Genomic DNA, 17,786 nt, shown 5'->3' on the forward strand with positions numbered 1-17,786 from the left:
AATAAAATGTAGTGATTATAATGATGTATTAACATGTTAAATGTTTTGTCATAGTCGGATGAACCACCAATTCCCGAACCGGCAGATGGCGAGATTCCAAAATCTGATAGCACATACTCTTTAGACATCCCTAATTCTATTACGCTATGGGAGGCTACGCCAAGACCTGATAATACTAGCGAAGTTAGTTTTGATTATTTTATTTTTATTTAGTTAATTTTATTATTAAAAATGCGGTGAAACATTTGGCTGTGCTCAACAATACTCTTTTAATATTTTTTTATAAATAGTTGCACAGTGAGAATCTTATATATGTATACTAATAGAAGAGTCGGTAAACATCTCTTGATTTTTCTCACTTTTTATTACAATCAGAGCTGCCGAGAGCGAACTCGGGCCCTGGGAAAACAATGATTAGAATGGGGAAACTGGGAAAACAATGATTTTGAATGGGCCTAATGACAAAAATGGCATTTTATATACTTTTTAACATCATAATATAATTTCTTGAATAAATAATAATAGGTAATATAATTTCTTGAATAAATAATAAACGGAGCCGCGTCAAAAAACTACAATCTTTTCATTTAAATATTAATGTTTATTGTGAAAGTACTACCTATAAAGTGGCTGCTTTTGAAGGCAATGTTCTGCTTCTTTTATTTGGCTGAAGGAACTTATACCTGAAATACATCTCAAACAACTGTAGTTTAGTTCAGATTTATTATTTGAGGTCAGTTTTTATTTTTTTTATACATATATCCTTGCTATGATTTTTTCCAGAGCTCAAGGAGAACGGGCTCCGGGAATATTTCTTAATACGTTATCTACTTTGCTTCAACATTTACTTAAATATACATATTAATATATGTATTTATTTTAAAATTATTTCTGGCTGTTTCTAAAACTTATAAATTATTGTGAATAATTGATTTGATTCTAGCTAAATAATTTTGATTTCATTTATTTCTGATTAAATTTTTAGTAAAAGAGAGCATAAAAATATTAATCCAGAAGAGGCAGAAATATGTTGGCTCTTGCTTCATATAATTCTGCCATTGATAACATTGTGCATTAGCTCGATCTCTATAAATTTGCTAATATTATTTTCAGTATTATCAATTCACTTCATTCGCCATGTGCTTAAATGAAATGGAGCCGAACCACGGCTCGGATGGAGCTGGTCTTTGTCCTACTGATTCTCGTCTACGTCCTGATATACGCTGCTTAGAACAGGGAGATGTGGACGGTGCTGCTAGAGAGAAAACTCGTCTTGAAGATAAACAACGTGCAACACGTAAACAAGCCAAAAAGTCCAACCAACCTGGAGCTCCAAGGTAAACCTGTATTTTTATTTGTATTGAGAAGTGAATATTAGGTTTATTAACCCATTTATATATCTCTATTGTAAGCTGACGTCACTCGTCCATAGGCTGGATTGGAGTGTTACATAATGCAGCACTTTATTCAAGCTCCGACCTTTATATCTCTCGCATACCATACATATATTATAGATATACTGATCAAATTATTTTTATTGTTTTCAGATGGTTCAGTCAAGGTACAAATCCGTATACCAAACAAGAAGACTGGCTTTATAGTGGCGGTTATTGGGATAGAAATTATGAACATCTTCAAAATATTGACATCTTCTAAGTGTTTAGTTGTCTCTGGCAAAATTTGATGAATTATATATGTATGTATGTATATGCACAAAGCTGAAGCTATATAATCTTCCAGTGCATTTGCTTAATATTTATATAAGGTCAGTAATGTATAATACATGAAAATTAAATTAAAATATCAAAAGTATAATATTTATGGCAAAATAATTTATTATTTATTTTTTATTAAAATTATATGTACTGAAATGGTGTTAAATGTATAATCAGTATATTAACTTCACGTACCTAAAATTGTGTATTTTCAATGAAAAAAGACTAAATTTAATGAAAAAATACATATATAGTAACTATACATATATTGTGTGAAAAAGTCATTTCTAGAAATTCTATTTTTGTACATAGAATGACAAATCTAGAAAAGGTTCTTTATAAAAATGATATTATTTCATTCCTTTACATTTGTCTATTACAATTGATTTAGCATACATTATATCATAAAAATTGATATTTTTGTATTTATTCTTCTATGTCTATATTAAATTATCATTCCAAATTATGTATACTAAACAATATAATCTCATAGATATTTATTTATGTGCCAAATATTTAGCCATTTATAATTATTGTTGTTATACTATAGTCAGATAAAATCAGTAGCAACAAGATGTATATTGAAATGTTAGCATTTAAAATTATATAATCAATGCTTTATTAGTTGTATGTATTAGGAAAAATGTGACTATTCGGTTGGTACAATCTATTTAATCGGTTAGAGAGAAAAATGATAATCGTTGTGCTTTAGGCATTTATCGTGGACCATGGAAAAACTTTGCTACCTTCTGAAATTTAAAGCATTACAGGGAAACTTTTGATCAGTTTACATTGTATAAATAATAATAGCTTCAAAGTTACTTTCACTAATTATGTGGAACACACAATGGAAATATGAAAATTTAACGTTAAAAATACAATTTGTATATTAAAAACACCAAATTAATCATTTGATTTCTTAGCTTTTTTTATAGAAGAAATAATTGTAGTTTATATAATCGAAATGTTGCTCATGTAAAGTGATTTAACAGAGTAGATATGTAGTAGGAGAAATGTCAATTATTCATACATATATAAAATTCATAAAGTAATGATATATAATATTATACAAACGCACTAGTCAAATAAGATATTGTGATATATCTTGTTTAAAAAATGCATAAATTTTATCATTTGTGCGCCAATGGAAGCTTCAAGCAATACATAACATGACATTTAAAATATGACTTTGTGTTTAGCTTTTAACATTATTAATACTAGTCAAAATTCTAGATAAAGAATGAATAGAATGTTGAAAAATATGAAGTTCCTTATACTTTATTTATTAGTTTTAATAAATAATGGTTATTTAACATCTTGAAAATCAAGAATAAATTTCATTTTAATCGATTATATGTATATTTAATAATAATTGCTAGTAGATTCTAATAATTTCTATTAAAATATTTTGATAATCAATTTCATCAGCAAAATAAAGCTTTGTGCCATAATATATTATTCAATTGCTGATTGTTTTTATATAAATAATTAGCATTTTATTATTCGTGAGATAGAAATTGTGAAATATATAGAAAATGTGACGATGATGAATAATATCATATAGTTTAGGTATGTGTTCAAATAAATATATTTATACTAGACAATACTCAAAAGATGTGTATGATTTTCAATATCATAAAAGAGAAAGCATTAAAACCATCGAAATGAAATTATATAAATTAATATATGAAATTGATGTTAACCATAAAATTTAGAAGTAGCTTAGCAAATAAATTGTGAAATGTTTATTATTGCGAATGTGTATTAAATATATTATAATAATCACGACACGATAATGCTAACTGTTTTTGTTAATATATACATATATAAATATAAATTAAATGTTGTATATTGTTCATGTTGCTATATATGCTTTTAAACGTTATTCGTATTGGATATTATTACAAGACAAATTTTATTAAAATGTTTTGTGGAAGATTTTACAACAAAGTTATATTATTGTTTTAAACTGCTTTATTTTTTATAGACTTTAACTTGTTGGGAGCATTTTATCATTATTTAAAAAATACTCATTGTGCATATTGTAAAAAAATGTAACACATTGTTAAAGAATAAATTATTTCACAAAGTCATTGAATTTTATTTATAAACAAATCTTTATAAATGGAATTCCATTTAATTTTTCCGTGGAGAGGTCAAGAGTTCGCGTTAAACATTCTATTAGCAAGTCAGTACCACGAAAATTCAGTTTGAGTTCAGATCTTTAGATGGACGTCTTCGGAGTTTGGAACTTAACAGCCAGCAGCATTCAAAATTTAATATTCGGGTTTGGTCGAGAGCTTAGAAGTAATCTAAAAGTAAGCAGGAGTTAATTCAAGGCGGCTCTACGACACAGTTCAGCATAAACAATCCAATATGACCTCATTAAATCACGTACATAATAAATTTTTCACAAAATTTGTAAGACTGATCTGACAATTGTAAACATTAAGTGTAGTTTCACACGTGCCGGATGGATTCACCGGGCACCAGGCCGGCGCCGTTTACAAGCCATTCACACGTGGCCGGTTTCTGGCTGGCTTCTTCCTAAACCGACCTATATCCCGTCAACTGTTGCCAGTCATTTAGGATTAACGGCTTCATATAAGTCCTTCATATAGGATTTTATTTTTGTATGTATTCTACTAATATAATTAAAAGAGATTATATTAATATAATTAAAATTTCGAGGTCTATTTCTTCCGCTATTGCCTAAACACGAGAAATATATTTAATAATTTTATTACAAGATACCACAATCACTGACAACGGCCCGGTTCATGTTTGAGTTTTACCCCCACCACACTCAACCCGGTACCCGGCGCCGGACAGTTGTAGTGAGCGCGGCCGGCGACAAACCGGCAGCCAGCGTTGGGCCGGCACCGGATGGATTCGTCCAGCACGTCTGAAAATGTCACTACTAGCCCATACAACACCACCCCACTACACGGCGCCGGCCCGGTGCCGGGCGAATCCATCCGACACGTGTGAAACCGGCCTGACTCAGTAAAGAATATTTTAATTAACTATCAATAAATTACAATACTTTCTTTCAATTTCCACCTACAATATCTTCCATATAGTTATTGATCACTAATTGTAAAATTGTCTCTGTAGAATAGGGTTTCTCAAATCCACGATCGTTCCTCAATTAAACAATCCTATATATTATATTAATTGCACACAACATCTTCTCAATTAAAAGCTAGTCTTTTTGAATGATAATTGTATAAAATAAAATAAAAACTACAGCTTATATTTCTAAATATTTATTGGCATTCAAGTTTTGACAAAATTCTTCATCAATATTATACTACGAAAAGCTCATATATATATAAAACAATCCACTATTTTCTCATTGCATGAAAACGATACGTGTTATTTTTATGATTGACTAGTTAATGATACAATATGTTATGAATATACCATTTTGTTGATAAAAAAATAAGTCAAGTCGATAGAATACTGTTAATTTTCGAAATCATACCTTTCATTCACAATACACCTCTAAATACCTTGCATGAATACTTTTTCAGTAATACCTCACTCGATTATTTACAAATATATTTAAATTTAAAATATGAATTCCACCTATTATATATAATAATATTAGAACAATTAAAAACGCTTTAAAAGAAACTAATTTAATAAAGTAATTGAAAATAAAAATAAAATAGTAATTAGTTACAAAAGTATATAAATTATTTACAAAATCAGTTAAAACACTGATAAATTTCAATTAACTCACAATTATGAGATCTTTTATTTACTTCTTAAAATATGGCAGGATATTAATAAGAATTGTACTTAAAAACATTATAATAAAATCTATATATACAAAGATAAAAATATATGTAACTAACTTTAAAAAATGATGTGCTAAATCCTATACATGCGATAAATTCACACTATTCTATTTAATACATTGCATATAAACCTGGCCTATATTTTAATATACAGATATTTTCAGTCAAATATACTCACATTAAAAAGTATTTTAACAATTAATAATAAATTATTTATAAATATTCACAATATTTCACATCACAATTACACTTGAGTCTGTGGCACTCCTTGAACGAGCTGTGTTTTAATCGTTTGCCTTGCTCTCGGCTTTGGTGGTGGTGTATTGACACGACCGTTTGGATTCGGACTGCTCGAAACGTAATGTCCTTCCTTCAAAGACAGTCCTGAGCCGGTCGACGCTTGGCTGTCCGGCCGGGAGGCCAAGGAAAGAGTCTGAGGTCTCAAAGGCTTGTCTCGATACTCGTACACATTTTCCCTCGAGCGATTTGTGTTTTCGATGCCCAAATCTTCACCTGCGTCCGGCACCATAAATATGTCTCCACTATAATAACGATCGGCTTCCCTAATTTTGCAAAAAGGTAAAAGATCAGTAATAAGTTTTGATTGTATTATATTATGCTTTCAAATAATAATAAAATTATAATAAGCACCTACAAAAACACACTATTCTTACAAAAATAACAATAAAAATATATCAAACATATGCAACAGTGCAATGTTAAAACAGTAAATTTAAATGTACGAAGGATGTTTACAAGGTTCAAGGTATTTATTCTTAGCATGTTCAGCATTGCTTAAAGATCGGTCATTTAGTTTGCTAGATTTACTATTTATATATTATTATTTTAAAGCCATAGAAGACCCATTAAATTCAAAGAGAGAATATTTGGTAAGTCTGCAGAATTTAAAAGTATTATATACTGATATTGTCCAATTTAAAAACTACGAACGCAGAACTTTGTAAGCACCACTCGTATAATATATACAAAATTAAGAAACACACAGACTCTAAAAACTATTTAATCATAAGTTATTACTATCTATTTTATAAAATTATCTATTTTATAAAATTAAAAGTTTATATTTTTGGCTCTGTAGGTATTTAATATAGTTCTCAAAAGAAATTATATATATTTTTCTATTAAAAATTACTTGTTATCGTGTTTTATAAATTTATGAAAGAATTAGGGTATACTATAGCTATTTTTAATGAAATATGTATTTTTTTATTTAAGAAATTTTTCATATGTGTATCTATCTATAGCTACCATTGAACAGATCACATTACATAATGATTCAGTTTTAGGTTTGGAATAAAGTACAGTTTTATTGAATAATGTCGAATAACATATTCTTGAGTTGCGGTCTTCATCTTCAAAAATACAATACCAATAAGATGATGATACCTTTACAGAAAGTGAAAAATAAATCAGATTGAAATATACTAGCAATTTCTTAGGGAGAGATCCTAGATCTGAGGTGAAAATTATGTATTCGATAATATGAGTAGTCAGCACAAGCTTTGTGCCAAATAATAACTTATCTTAAATTAATTGTAAATAATAATAAAACATAGATAAATAAATGGCTTTGTCTTTAGCATCTACCTGCAATAGTTTCTAAATTGTGCCACTTGCAAAATTGTATTATTAAATACACATTTATTAATAAAAATAACATGTACATTACGTTTTAAAAATAATTTTTCTTTTTCCTGTGGCTGATCTGCATGAAAAAAAATATAAAAATATTTTATTCGTTATTTTTGAACTATTAAAAATTATTCAATTACACTGTACAACAGGAATTTTGCCACAAAGATAAAGTACCACGATTTTTATGTACAATTACACACTGATTTCAAATTGGTCATTCATTTTTTTTAATAATCATATACTTTTTTAACTATAATTTTTATATTGATTATGAAAGAACGATCTTCGACATACATGCAGTCACATCAAAATGTTGTGGAGTTCCGAGTGATTTACTGCAACATAACAATGTTCAACCCCATATTGCTTGTTCCAACGGTCGCAAAGATCCAAAACCAAAATCTGCCTCAGAAAAGTTACACTAACTCAGAAAAAAGATTTTCGTTTGATTTACCTTCATATATGAAATCACTATGTAATTATATTTCTTAGGACCAAACTCTTGTACAGTGCCATTATTTTTATTTCACACAAATTTACAGATTATGCAAATCTATAAAATATATTCCGTAAGCATCCAAACGTGCATTTGCTGAAAATTATCACCCTTATGTTAATATGCTTTCCCTTTTAAGAAAGAAGCGGACTTATAAATATAAATATAGAAAGTGATTTTGCAATTGTATACCTGTCGTGTCCCATAAGAAACACCATAGTTAGACAAAGATAGAGGAGAGTCCATGCCCAACTACTTTATAATGTAGGGGACACTGACCTTAGGAAACCTACCTTTTAGCTTGTCTCCACAGAAGACAGCAGACGACGAGCATCACGATTAAGAACAGGCAGGTTCCAGACATACTCCAGAACGCTATTTGCAATGGTTCTTTCGGCTCCCACCAATACTGCATAGAAAATAAATGATTTAATAAAAAATTAGTATTATACAACGGACATTTTTACCTCTGTGACTGGTGGATAAGTCGGCACTAGATGTCCTATGACAGTTGGTAAATATTGACTCCAAAAGGCGCATTCTGTTTGTCGGAAGTTTAACATTACACTACTATTGTATGTTGTGTTTATGTTCAAGTACCTCAAATCTCCTGCTTTTGCAACTTCAAAATGTATACCAAGAATTTGTTGACGAGATGGATTACTATTTAAAATAAAAAAACATATTTAAATTATGTATACATAGAATATCAAATTATATATAAATTGATAACGAACCCATATCTTGCAAAATCAGAATAAGCCTTCATGAAAAAGTGACTCATGTTTCTATCGTTGTTTGTCCACATTTGTCTATCTAACTTCCATTTACTAGGGAAGAACTCGATGTCCATGAAAGGAGCACCAGTCAACAATAAATGCTCAATGTTATGAGGAACTTTTCTCCATTCTGGTAAATTCAGCGATTCAATCGTTGTATTCATCACATACTGGAAGACAGGAACATTTTGTTCGAGCAATAATTTAGCCATGTTATCGGACGGAGCTCGGAAAAAGAAGTCAGAGAGTAACTATAATATAATATAAACATAACATTATTACCTATGTTTTGTACTATAATTTTTGCTCGTTTAAATTTAAAATACTTACATGAATATATTGCTCTCTTATATTAGTTTTATTGTGAGGATTCGGCCAATAAGTGTACATATATTTTATGGCTTCGTACACTCCGATAGGATTCAACGTATAGTTATACCGTAAAACTAACTCTTTTACTTTTTGATCAAAGAATTTTTCATCGATTTCGTAACTAGGTGCTAAAGTGTCGTTCTCAGCTAAAATGTGTTAAGAGAGTTAAGACTATGAAAGACTTTTTTATCAAATTGACATAACAATACTCACAAATAACATATGCTGCTTCTTGTAGAGTAACACCGTTCATGTAAATAAGACCACGGTTGAAATGACCTCGCCTTACTAATTGCTCAGGTGTTTCTTTTAAAAACACCCAATCGCTCTGTCGCCATCCTTCATACCAGTCATCTCCCGGATATGTGAAATTTACATCTAGGACTGGACCCCAAGGAAATAGACCTACGTGAGGCTATTAAGAAATATATTTATTATACAAAACAATTTGCTAGTTATATTCTTAATATATATTTACATACTTGAAATTCAGCATTTCCTAGTTCGTAGAAATTTCTTCCTTGTTTTAAGCAGTTGACAAGTTTCCACGAAGATTCTATGGAGCAACCGAGCAATTGTCCGTAAACGCGACTTGTATTTTGCGCTCTGTATTTATCAATGATTAAAGCCCAATCTCCTAAAGCGGATCCACTCTAGAATAATAATAAATAGTATTTTAAAAAAATTTAAGATTATACAACAGACAATCCTCTATATTTACACTTGATGTTCTTTATATAATTTTTCTCATCTTTCAGAATGTTAAGTGTAGCACGACAGTGAAACATAACAATGAAGATGAGAACATTTTTCTCTTGGTCAACTCTTATTTATTGTCATGGCGATAACAAGGCAAATTAGGAATTTAAACTACTTGAAGTGAAGTAGCAAATCGCTGGAAAGCAATGGAATTCGCTTTTAAATGTGCCAGTCAGGAACGTCTCCTCATTCACATGTGTTCAATACCTTCACAACTAACGGTACATCCAAGGTCCTTCGCAACATTTAAGGATTGGCTTGTACTGTGGTAATTCACTTGAATTTAGGAAGTTAAAGGACTAAATAACCTGGGTAATAGCTAATTTTTCATCCATTACCTTATCAATTTAGTAAAATAAACGTGCTGCAACTGACATAATTTCTTGAATCGAGTTATTGATTTAATGGCATTTTACATTTATTGGAGGTACTTAAAGAATTATTAAAATTATGCTCAAAAAAAATATTGATGATAAAACAATGAAATTTATATGTTTACCTAAAAATTCATAGCAAAATATTTTGTAAAAATGATTATCGCATGATATCTATTTCCTATTTCCAAATGTGTGTATGTATTTATTATGAGCATTCCTTTTAATAACTATATTGTTAATTAGATTATGTAAATTGACTAGTCATATCACTTTTACATACATCGTCAGTTAGAATAGCTCCGTCAATTGACTGGTGTATCATATTATAATAACAATATATAACTTACTTGTGCTATAACTTTATGTACAATGTCTTTCGTTTGAGGAGCAACCATCAAAAGTCCAGCAGAAGCAGCTCCAGCCCCAGGACCAAATAATGTAATAGATTTTCTATCACCGTTGAAGAATTCAACATTATCGTGAACCCACTTCAAAGCAAGAATTTGATCAAGAATTCCATAATTGCCCGGCGAGTTTGAATCACCAGTACTCAAAAAACCTATAATAAAAGTAAAATATAATTTATAATGAAAAAAAAAATTGTATTAAAAAAATCATTTTACCTAAAGCACCGAGTCGGTAGTTGAACGAAACAACTATCACTTTATAAAAGGCGGCCATTATGTGTCCCGGAAATGTGTTGGAAGCTCCTTTGTAAAAATCTCCGCCGTGGATATAAACCATCACGGGATACTTTTGTGCTACTCCAGATTCAGTCTACAGTGCAGTAAGTAAAAAAAATTTGTAAGTACAGCGATAGAATTTAACTAGGCCAATTAGACCAATTGAGGTGTTTTTGATTAAGTAATTGCTGCGCTAATTGTAAGAAAGTGTAATATCTTGTGTGACTGTACACCGAATCGCTGCATATAAAATTGAGAGTATTTCTGGATGAAACATAATTGAAAAAATAAATCTAAAGCAAAAACTTTATTATAAGTTTTACAAATTAGTTTAACCATTTATGTATTCTGAACCAGTCAGGTAGTATTGATATGGATTCAAATTCCATTATCTAAGATGATCTGACAATTTTGTTACACTTATTTAAATGCAAGTATTGATTCAATGAAAATACAAGTAAATCAGATCGGATATAGTATTTTTTCTGTTTCTTTTAATGATTATTCATTTTTGATTTCACATATCTACAAAGTAATATTCTTAAAACATTTTAGAACTGTTTACCTTTATTTTGTTATCTACATAATTACTAATATTAGTGCATATAGGAATGTGTTTTTTTATTCTTTCTTTTAACTTGTATTTTTTATTAAAACCGTTCTTTCAATAATTAAGATATGTATATATTAGTACCGTTATTCTATAAGTAACAACCAAGAGTTGGCTAAGCATTTCATAAAGGTTTCCATATAAGCATTTTATTACATTATACGTACATAGAACGTAGATTTAAGTGTGGATGTTTCAATTCTTTTTATTTATTTATTATTATTTTTGTAATGTCTACTCACAAAAATCATCATGAACTTATAGACTTATGATGATATTTGTGAGTGAGCATTACATCCGTAGTAGACGTGAATAAGTTGACAAGTCAAAAAAGTATTTTTGTGAAAAATACATTAAATGCTTCTGTTTTATTTATAATTGAGTATATAGTTTTTGTTTAATATTTTTTATATGAATCACAGTAAGTAATAAATTAAGTGTGCTATAAAATTATACAGTCTAGTGCAGGCATGGCGAACATTTTTGGGTTCGCGTGCCAAAAATCCTCAAATATTATTCCTCGATTGTGTGGCGTGCCCAAGGAGTAAAAAAAATACTAAGATAGAAAAAAGAAATAATTAATTATTTTTTTAAAACGATTGTCGTTTATCTTAGAAAATATTGGATAATTAATAAAATTAAATAAATTAATAATTCTCAGGTTATTTAATCAAGATTTTAATTTTTTAAATTTCAAATTAAAAAATATTTTTGAACTTGGAAATCGTTTGCGTGCAATCCAAATTCTCAAACGTGCCACCTCGGGCACGCGTGCCCTAGGTTCGCCATGCCTGGTCTAGTGTGAGAGTTGTTTAAAAAATCACCAGTGAATTGAAAATAAATTTATGAACTTATAGAGAAAATAATTATTTTTTAACAGCATAGAGCTCATGAATCGAATAATTTAAAGGTTTGTGCATCTCGAATTGTCAACTTATTCACGCCCACATTTGTTTTAATATAAATACAAGAATTCTATCTAAAATACTCATTCAATGGATTTTTAATATATATCAAATTGTTCTATAAGTAATTTTACAAACATATTCAGAATCATACTTACGTTTGGTGAATAAATATTGAGATAGAGACAATCTTCGTCCATGTCTCTTACGCCTTTAGTAGCACCAGTGAAGCGTACTGGCTGTGGGCATGCCGGACCAAAATCGACTGCTTGTAAAAGTTGCCAACCTCTATGAGGTCGTGGAGGCTAAAAAATATATTTAATAATTTAAGAAACCATTATTAATAAATATATCAATTAATAAAATACCTTGAATCTGCCATCAAGAACGGGAGGAATAGCATAAGGGATTCCTAAAAATACGCTAGCCTCTCCTTGAATCTTTTCTACAGTACTAGTCCACGGTCTGTATAGAGAAAGTGGATCTGGATTATCATATAAATATGCCTGTAAATATAAATAATAATTAATATGTATTTTAATATTATCATTATAATATAAGATTAGATTACCAACCTTGAAACCCTGTACTTGTCCATTTTTCGTTGTTACGAAAATATCTCTTGGCAACTGCCTAGAATCTCTCCTTTCTTTTCCTTGAATGTCCTCTCTCCATCCTCCCAATACGCCGGGAAATACAGCATCAGGATTATTGGGATCGCCCATCTTGAATAAAATTAAAATGTTAAGAATCATTGCTCAATCTGAAAGCTATTGTGCTCAACCATGCGTAAAACTTGATTCTTTTTGTGTTTAATTTTCGTTTGAGAATTAAGAGTGTAACGGTTGCTACCGCGAAACTAAGAATATTTATTAAATTCACACAGATTAGAATGCGCGTGGTTGAGTGACTCTCAAACTATATTTAAATAATATATTTTTTTAATAACTTGAAATAAGTTACTATGGAACAACTATTGTTAAAAATATGTAGAAATAAAATATATGTTCTGGTTTTAAATCAATAAAATCTACGTTCTTTATTACATAACTTTGACATAAATTGAAGGTTACTAAAATACAAACATATATACTATCAATGTTTACTGGCAAATCGATAATAACACTAATGATTAAAACATACTTAGCTAGACGATATATTTTACTGCGGCTATCAAATTTAGATTTTAGATACAATTATATTGTAAAGCCAAAAACACCATCAATCCGTAATTAGATACTCAATACAATATGAACTAGTTTTAATTAACATTTGCATGAATTCTTTTACTAAGAAAATAATTAAATAATACAAACGAACGAAATTAGGTCAAAAATAATAGATTAGAACGCTATTTTAAATTTCATCTAGGTACAATATCTACATATAATCTAGGCATTCTATATGAGATCTATATGAGAATCATTTTTACCGTACGTAAGTAACTAAGGAATAATTAATATGTAAAATGTTTTTTATACAAAATTATATTTTTACTAAAATGTGCCCAACCGTGACTTTTTTATAGCTTGTTGTTTACATTTACACGGTAATAGTCTTCACTGCTTTTAGAACGGTAATAATATACAAACTCTTGAAACGATTTTACATTTTTTGCATTCGTTTGTTATTCTACTTCATGCCAATTGTATTGCTTCAATATTTGCCTAAATCTAAGTATTTTTTTATACTTTTTATTATCTCTGACTATTTATAGAGCTTCTAACGCAGTATAAAAATGGAATAAAATAAAATTATATGAATTACGATGCCACAAATATTTTTAATTTAACATAACGTAAACGAATATATGAAAATGATAATATTAAATCTCCTAAGGCATTTTTCTCAGGAAAGCATCATTAGACTAAAATATATCATTTAAGTTTTAAGAAATTGTGCTGGGACTAAAACATTAAAAATTTTCGCGCTGCTTTAAAAGTACCTCTAGATTTGTAAAAAAATACGCTGCACGATCTAATGGTAAATGCCCCCAACTGGTGCCCCCCACCCCCCTCCCCCCAAATGACGTCTCTGCTTAAAAGGATCATAAAACTAATTGAATCCCTTGGGTTTATTAAGAAACAAAGTTTTTGTTGTCATTTTGACAAACAAAAGATGGTTAGTGGTATTCGAGCGGACGTCCATTAAACGAACAAGTGCAATGAAAGGTCGCTGGCAAACATTTTCCAGTCTAATAAGATTTTTTTTCGGCTGTATCTGTATTATTCAAGTGTTTGAATTATCAACGCTGGTACAAAGGCAAGGACCGGAAAGGACGCTGTACTTCATTTCGCCATTTCATCCAGAGCTACCACTTCGCTTCCGATTTGGAATAGCTGAACTCGTTCCAAGCGGAGCTACGCCAAGTCAACAGAAAATAGCAGTCGCTTTACTTCGACCATCCGATGGAATCCAGTTAAGCCAACCACCTGAATTTCAAAGAGTTCAACCCGATCAGTGATACGACTTTAATACGCAATATTACTTCAAAAACAAACACAATTTTTAAGCTCCTGTAATTTAAAAATAATTTATATAAATATTAATTATATAATACAATATCTTTCAGAGTTAATGACAAGGTAAGTAAAATAAAAAGTCGTGGAGTTAAACAGGAATTTATGACTTGTTCAAAAATATGGGATTTGTGCTGCGTATTTATTTAAAAAAAATGATAGTTCAAATAGTTCGCGCTGCGCGGCTAAATATGAGCCGTATTATTATTATAATATTGAATAAAAGTTTTTAAAAAATATATTTAAATCTTATTTACTTCCGCTTTAATCCTTTATATAAAAATATATTTATGGCTCTCTTTTTTATATCGTGATACTCATCTTTGGCTCTTATGACCTATAAAAATATTCTCACCCATTGCTTGATATTTTTAATAATTATTAACTATTTCACTGTATTTAGATACTTTAAAATGATCGTTTAAATAAATACATATATACAAAAATTTTGCATTATGAGGCTAATGAACTTCGTTCGACTTCATGAGACTTTTGTGTGAATGTGTGTGGTAATGATTCTAACTTATAATGGTTATTTTTTAAATATATTTGCTTAAAATAAAACCACATGCAAATTAACTGATCTCTAAATAAAACAATACAAATTATCCTAAATCCCAATGCACAACTCTCTACTGTGACTAATAAATAATAACACAATCACGATTGAATCATCAATACGTGACTTTTTTAAATGAATCCATAATAAGAAGCACTGAGTTTCGCTTGACGACTCAAGATTCATTGTTACTACGAAAAAAATGGTTAAAAAATCAACGGTACTCAAATCTTGCCATTGTGAATAATTTTGCGAATAAATTTCAAATCTACCATGAGAAATAAAATCAAGTGTGCAGATGAATAACGCAGATTGCATTTTATGACGCTGTGATGCAACTCTCGCGGTCATATTCCACTTTTGCTTTTGTTAGCTTTATAACAGATTACTATTTATGTACGCGCATGGTCATACAATGAATGAGGCAAATATGAATATCCGTTGAGTTGAACACAAAAAAAAACAAGAGTCACTCCATTGGAATTTAATTCCCATCGTACTCCAACTAGAACGAGAAAGTTATGGTGTGAAAACACTCACCAGCGTATTCCTGTATCGCTCGTCTAAAGGGTTTACGTTGAGAGGTAGTCCCGATTGAGGTGTGTACTGCGGATAATATTTATTATAGGCAGTCCCGGTAGGTTGAAAGTTTCCATATCTCCTGTGTCCGTAAGTGTAAGTCTTGTAATCGCTGTCTCCGGGATTCGGAGGTATGTAGATGCCGTCTTTATTGTAAACTCGGTTGCTAGATCCGGGATTGGATTGAGAGAGCACTTGGTTTCGGTTCACAAAGCACAAACACAGGAAGATCAAGAAGGCAGCCATAGTTGTTCCTTGTGACGTCACTACCTGTGCCTTGGAGTGTGCGCTGGCAACTGCATTCTTGAGTTTTGGTAGGTGTTCTGGAGACAAAGATACGTTGCTTTTGTGTTCACGGGGAACTAAATGGCACTTGTGTGGCAGATAAGGTTCGTTATCTCACCTGGGCAACGCCCACCTGGTCGGTTGGACGGCGTTGCTTCGGTCCGACGGGCAAGTGGTCTCTGTTACTTGGTTACGATGTTGTGCTCGAGCGCTACACCCACCCAACGAACAATGCCATCTAGTGGTACCAGTAGAAACTATCGGGTCGAAGGCTTCGCGTCTGGGAGGTGCTTTACGAACCGTTAATAAATGCGGCGTCCAACGGCCGCGTCCTTCCGTGTCTAGACAAAAAGATACGGTTAATAAAAAAAAATAGTTTTAAGTAAAAATATGAAGTATTCTTATAAGAATACCTAATATTGATTATAGTATGTACCTGTGCACACCCTTGGGTGCGCCGTTGTATCTGTTTTACCTATATGTAGTTGCATCATCCTAAAACAATCAATTATCAATGAAAACTATTCATCAAAAACAATAACTTTTATATTTCTCACCTATTTACTTTTAGCTGAATCTACATAGTATAAGTAAATGGTTTTCAAATGTATTTCAAATACTGCTCTCTCTTACTTTTAAAAACACACGCCACAAAAATCAAACAGATTTTTTCTGTAACGAATGTTAACCTTTACCGGACAAAAACATTTTTCCTATTGAATCCACTGCGGTTTACCTAATTATTAAATAAGTTAGATCACCTTTATATATGATATCCTTCGCGATGAACAATGTATTTTATGTATATAATTATTTACATAATACTATAGTAACCATTTATTTAGTTTTATGACAAATAAAAGAATTTATAAAAATATATATATTTTTTAAATTGTAGTAAACTTTTCATTTTACAAATCGGATTTAATTTAATATTGGAAGCATTCTCAAAAAAACATTATATTAAATTAATCATAGTAAATTAAAAGAGAAACAAAGAAATGGTCAGTAATAGTATTAATATATGGTTAGTTAATAATCATAAATGGTCAAAAACATTGCCACAAACTGTTTTTTTTTGTATTTTTTTTGATAAAAGATCGGTAAATTGATATTTTCGCGTTTTGGTCCGTTCATGTGTTTTCGCGTAATAGCGAAATTTCGCTGTCAATTTGTTTTTGAGAGCTAAAAACAATTCAACTTAAGCTTGTAAAAATATAGTGCAAACGTAATAAAGATTTAACAAAGTTTATAATTTTTATCAAGAGGCAATATATACATTTACAATTTATTTGGTAGCGTGATAAATGTCACCTTTTGCCACAACATAGAAATATATATGTATTTGTATATACATTTAATAACAGTAATTTTGCTACCTGTCTTAATGAAAATGACAACACTGAGCAACTTTTTTATTTCATACATACTTTAAATTTCAAAAATATTTTGCTAAAAATATTTTTTTTCATGTCACACGATAGCGACTCATATTATATTATTAATAATTCTCTATAACCTAAAAATAAATGTAAAAATCATACCCTTTAACAATTACTGACCATTTATTTTATTCACTGACCGTTTATAAACTGACCATTTAATTAAATTAATAACAAAATCGAGTCGGAGTTGTGGATTTATGGTAATTTTATCGGAGTCGTTAAATATCAACCAACTCCGAAT

At 30.1% G+C, this 17,786-nt stretch overlaps 2 protein-coding genes and 2 long non-coding RNA genes across 5 annotated transcripts in view; 2 read left to right on the forward strand and 2 right to left on the reverse strand.

Annotated features, from left to right (window-relative positions):
• Positions 1–3,804, forward strand: part of LOC148227343 (oxysterol-binding protein-related protein 1) — a 32,946-nt gene extending 29,142 nt beyond the window's left edge. The window contains exons 7-9 of the mRNA XM_088201778.1: positions 55–183; positions 1,114–1,337; positions 1,548–3,804. Coding sequence (XP_088057904.1) covers positions 55–183; positions 1,114–1,337; positions 1,548–1,656 — 462 coding nt within the window. The 3' untranslated portion in view covers positions 1,657–3,804. The remainder of the gene's footprint in view (positions 1–54; positions 184–1,113; positions 1,338–1,547) is intronic.
• A 1,167-nt stretch (positions 3,805–4,971) lies between these two features.
• On the reverse strand, positions 4,972–16,281 carry Gli (carboxyl ester lipase-like protein Gli). 2 transcript variants are annotated; one of them, XM_088201308.1, is made up of 14 exons: positions 16,219–16,281; positions 15,777–16,138; positions 12,734–12,883; positions 12,527–12,664; positions 12,317–12,463; positions 10,584–10,737; positions 10,308–10,519; positions 9,307–9,477; positions 9,038–9,239; positions 8,783–8,970; positions 8,411–8,703; positions 8,141–8,336; positions 7,967–8,082; positions 4,972–6,084 (listed from the first exon to the last, which is right to left on the reverse strand). In XM_088201308.1, exons 2-14 carry the CDS (start codon positions 16,059–16,061, stop codon positions 5,766–5,768), a joined length of 2,571 nt encoding a protein of 856 aa, XP_088057434.1. In that variant the 5' UTR covers positions 16,062–16,138; positions 16,219–16,281; the 3' UTR covers positions 4,972–5,765. The 2 variants fall into 2 exon arrangements, with proteins under 2 accessions (XP_088057434.1, XP_088057435.1); XM_088201309.1 differs by having other exon boundaries at positions 7,953–8,082.
• LOC148227345 (uncharacterized) lies at positions 11,152–12,415 on the forward strand. Its single transcript, XR_015811899.1, has 2 exons — positions 11,152–11,715; positions 12,054–12,415. It is a non-coding gene; the product is annotated as an uncharacterized LOC148227345 (long non-coding RNA).
• A 22-nt stretch (positions 16,282–16,303) lies between the features above and the next one.
• On the reverse strand, positions 16,304–16,795 carry LOC148227346 (uncharacterized). Its single transcript, XR_015811898.1, has 3 exons — positions 16,658–16,795; positions 16,537–16,595; positions 16,304–16,441 (listed from the first exon to the last, which is right to left on the reverse strand). It is a non-coding gene; the product is annotated as an uncharacterized LOC148227346 (long non-coding RNA).
• Positions 16,796–17,786: the final 991 nt, after the last annotated feature.

Source organism: Plectrocnemia conspersa, unplaced genomic scaffold (genome assembly GCF_051122295.1).
Source record: "Plectrocnemia conspersa isolate PC_06_02 unplaced genomic scaffold, ASM5112229v1 ptg000013l, whole genome shotgun sequence".
NCBI lineage: Eukaryota > Metazoa > Arthropoda > Insecta > Trichoptera > Polycentropodidae > Plectrocnemia > Plectrocnemia conspersa.